Below are 3,262 nucleotides of genomic sequence, written 5' to 3' on the forward strand. Positions count from 1 at the left end.
TCAAATCAAATATATGGTTCTTTTTCATTAGTAATAATATTTTTTAAAACATTTGTTGATAATAATGAAAATAATAATATTTATAATATCAATAATAATATTAAACATGTATATCCAAATTCTTATAGTTTTTAATTTTATCTTTCAAATTAAATCTATGGTTTCTCTTCAATAATAATAATATTGTTTTTCAATTTTATTATTATTATTATTATTATTATTATTATTATTATTATTAATTTTACCCTTCAAGAGACTTGGGCCAGGCAAGGGTGCCAAACCCAAGACAAAAAATTAATTTTTTTTATTTTTTTCTATACTTTCATTTATTTTTTATATTTTCAAATTATTTTAATGTATTAATATTAAAAATAAATATAAAAAAATATTATTTTAATATATTTTTAAATAAAAAATACTTTTGAACAAAAACTATATCGGTAACAGCCATAAAATAGAATTTTTAATAAAGGAATAAAAAATTAATAAACATAAAAAATGAATTATTTCAATGGGAAGGTATGATTTAAATTTTTAGATCTAAAACATTAAATTAGATTTTTATGATGTTTGTTGTTTATAATTTATTTATACTTTGTTTATAAATAATTTTTTGACTCACGTTACTTAGGTTTGACAAACATATCGGACCCAAGTTTACTTGAAACATAACAATAATAATCATAACAACAATAATAATAATAATAATAATTATACTAACAACAACAATAATAGAAGATATAATTTCTATTGAAGGAATAACAAATTCATAAACATAAAACATGAATGATTTCAATGGGAATATATAATTTGAATTTATAAATCTAAAACGTTAAATTAGATCTTTGTGATAATTTGTTTATAATAATAAAAATATATTTGTTTGGGTCTGACAACCATGTGTGATGTCAAACCCAGGCGAGCGGATTTGCAGTCAGACGAGTAGGTCTAGTTCTAGTGCTTAGGATATGATAGACATACCTAACCCCAATACTAGATGTATGGCAGTCATGTTATTCCCTACTGTCAGACCCTATAAAACCTGAATGGATTATTTTGTCCTCAATTATTTTTTGTAATTTCATGTATTTTATGAAAAAGACAAATTCACCTTAACTAAACTCAACTAAATGTTTAATAAGTTTCTTTGACAAGACCACGTCAATATACTGCTCGAATTTGTAATGCTCTGTATTTTGATTGAACAATAGAAGAACAACTAGTGAAACATTGAGCTCCTTTACTGTGTGTATATATATTCAAACTGATATTATTCTGAAAAATTCCTCTCTCTAGAGTTAATCGCAGTAAACCGAGCCACATTAAAACAGCAATACATGCTTGACTTGAGATGCATTGTACGCAAAGATGTACGAATAGTCAAAGAAGTTCGACCTTGAAATTACTAAACGCGCCACCCTCATCTGCTATAAGAAGGCGTTGCCTGCCTGCCTGGTTTTACACCAAAGCCACTCAAATTCTAGATAGACAAGCAGAAGTTAATTTCTTCCATTCCTATGGAACGGCCATGGTTCTTCTCTCTTTTATTGCTCTTCTCCATATACAACCTTGCCCAGTCCACTGTCCCTCCTTCTTCCAGATTTAAGGAAGTTAATACTGGAGACTTTGCGGAAGCCCTTTCAGAGTATAGTTCAGATTTTCGCGGCCTGGACCTCTCTGTTTCCATTTTCCAACTTTGCTTTTATAACACCACCCCTAATGCATTCACTCTCGCTATACGTATGGGTACTAGGAGGTCACCTGCAATGAGGCGTTTTGTTTGGGAAGCCAACCGAGGCAACCCAGTTGGGGAAGATGCCACTCTCACTTTTGGTGAGGATGGTAACCTTATCTTGGCCGATGCTGATGGCAGGGTTGCTTGGCAAACCAACACTGCCAACAGAGGTGTTGTAGGCTCGCAAATGCTAACAAATGGTAACATGGTGCTTCATGATTCTAAAGGCAATTTCATCTGGCAAAGTTTTGACTATCCTACAGATACTCTTTTGGTTGGTCAACCTCTTCGTGTTGGAGGCGTCACCAGGCTTGTGAGTCGAGCATCTGACAAACAGAACACAAATGGAGCCTATAGCCTGGTCTTAGAACCCGAAAGATTAGCCATGTATTACAAGAGCCCAAACTCCCCCAAACCATATGTCTACTACACATTTAGTAAACAGAAAGGGCGTCTGCAATATGTGAGGCTAAGTAAAACCCCAAATTCGCAAGCCCTGAGTCTTGAGTTCTCTACAGGCGCTAGAACCTTGCTCTCTAGGCCCAAATTCAACAGCACAATGTCATTTCTTCGACTCGGGGTAGATGGGAATCTTAGAGTCTACACTTTCAATGACAAGTTAACTTCTGCTTCTTGGGAAGTGACTTTCACTCTTTTCTCTAGAGATGCACGTATTTGGGAAAGTGAGTGCCAATTGCCACAGAAATGTGGCAAGTTTGGGCTTTGTGAAGACAGTCGATGTGTTAGTTGCCCATTACCAACTGGGTTTAGGAAATGGACCAAGAAATGTGAACCAGTGAAGTCATCTGTGTGTAACAAGAATTTCTATTACTATAAACTAGAAGGGGTTGATCATTCGATGAGCAAGTACGGAGATGGAAGTGGACCGATGAAGAAGACTGATTGTGAGAAGAAATGCTCCGGTGACTGCAAGTGCTCAGGCTACTTTTACAACACAAAGACATCGATGTGTTGGATTGCTTATGACCTACAAACGCTGACCAAGGTTGCCAATCCTACACATGTGGGTTACGTAAAAGTACCGAACCACCAGTGAGAGCTGGCCTGCTTGCTTCACCAATGCAAGTAGTAAAGCAAAAAAAAAGATCTTATTATAGTTTTCTTATATGTACTGTATGTGTTTACCTTGGTGCCCCTAGTTTATTGCTTGCTGACATTTTGTGGAGCAGTGCTTGCTCCTCGCAATTTACTTTACTGTTTCTTTCAGTAACAAAAAATAAAAATAAAACAGTTGGGCACCTCTTATTTTTCCCTTTTCACATTCGATTATAGCATTCTTCATATATATATATATATATATATATATATATATATATAAAACACCAAAATGCATTACATATTTCATAACTTAATTTTGGATCCTAAAAGGAGTAAATTGAAGAACCTAAAAATCAAGGATCAAGAAGAAAGAAGAAAGAGAAGCGCACATTCAGGGACTAAAATTGATTAAAATCAAGGATAAATTTAAAGAGATTGGAAGTTTGATTGGGGATGAAATTCAAGACA

At 33.7% G+C, this 3,262-nt stretch overlaps 1 protein-coding gene across 1 annotated transcript; it reads left to right on the top strand.

The window, feature by feature from the left end:
- The first annotated feature begins 1,442 nt into the window (after positions 1-1,442).
- Positions 1,443-3,004, top strand: LOC18103363 (epidermis-specific secreted glycoprotein EP1). Its single transcript, XM_024581031.2, has one exon. The coding sequence runs from the start codon at positions 1,518-1,520 to the stop codon at positions 2,790-2,792; it is 1,275 nt and encodes a 424-aa protein (XP_024436799.1). The 5' UTR covers positions 1,443-1,517; the 3' UTR covers positions 2,793-3,004.
- The last annotated feature ends 258 nt before the right edge of the window (positions 3,005-3,262 follow it).

Source organism: Populus trichocarpa, chromosome 11 (assembly GCF_000002775.5).
Source record: "Populus trichocarpa isolate Nisqually-1 chromosome 11, P.trichocarpa_v4.1, whole genome shotgun sequence".
Classification (NCBI taxonomy): Eukaryota; Viridiplantae; Streptophyta; class Magnoliopsida; order Malpighiales; family Salicaceae; genus Populus; species Populus trichocarpa.

Bases quoted from the DNA above. Each gene is read 5' to 3' on its own strand.
- LOC18103363 (XM_024581031.2), top strand. From the start codon at position 1,518: ATGGAACGGCCATGGTTCTTCTCTCTTTTATTGCTCTTCTCCATATAC.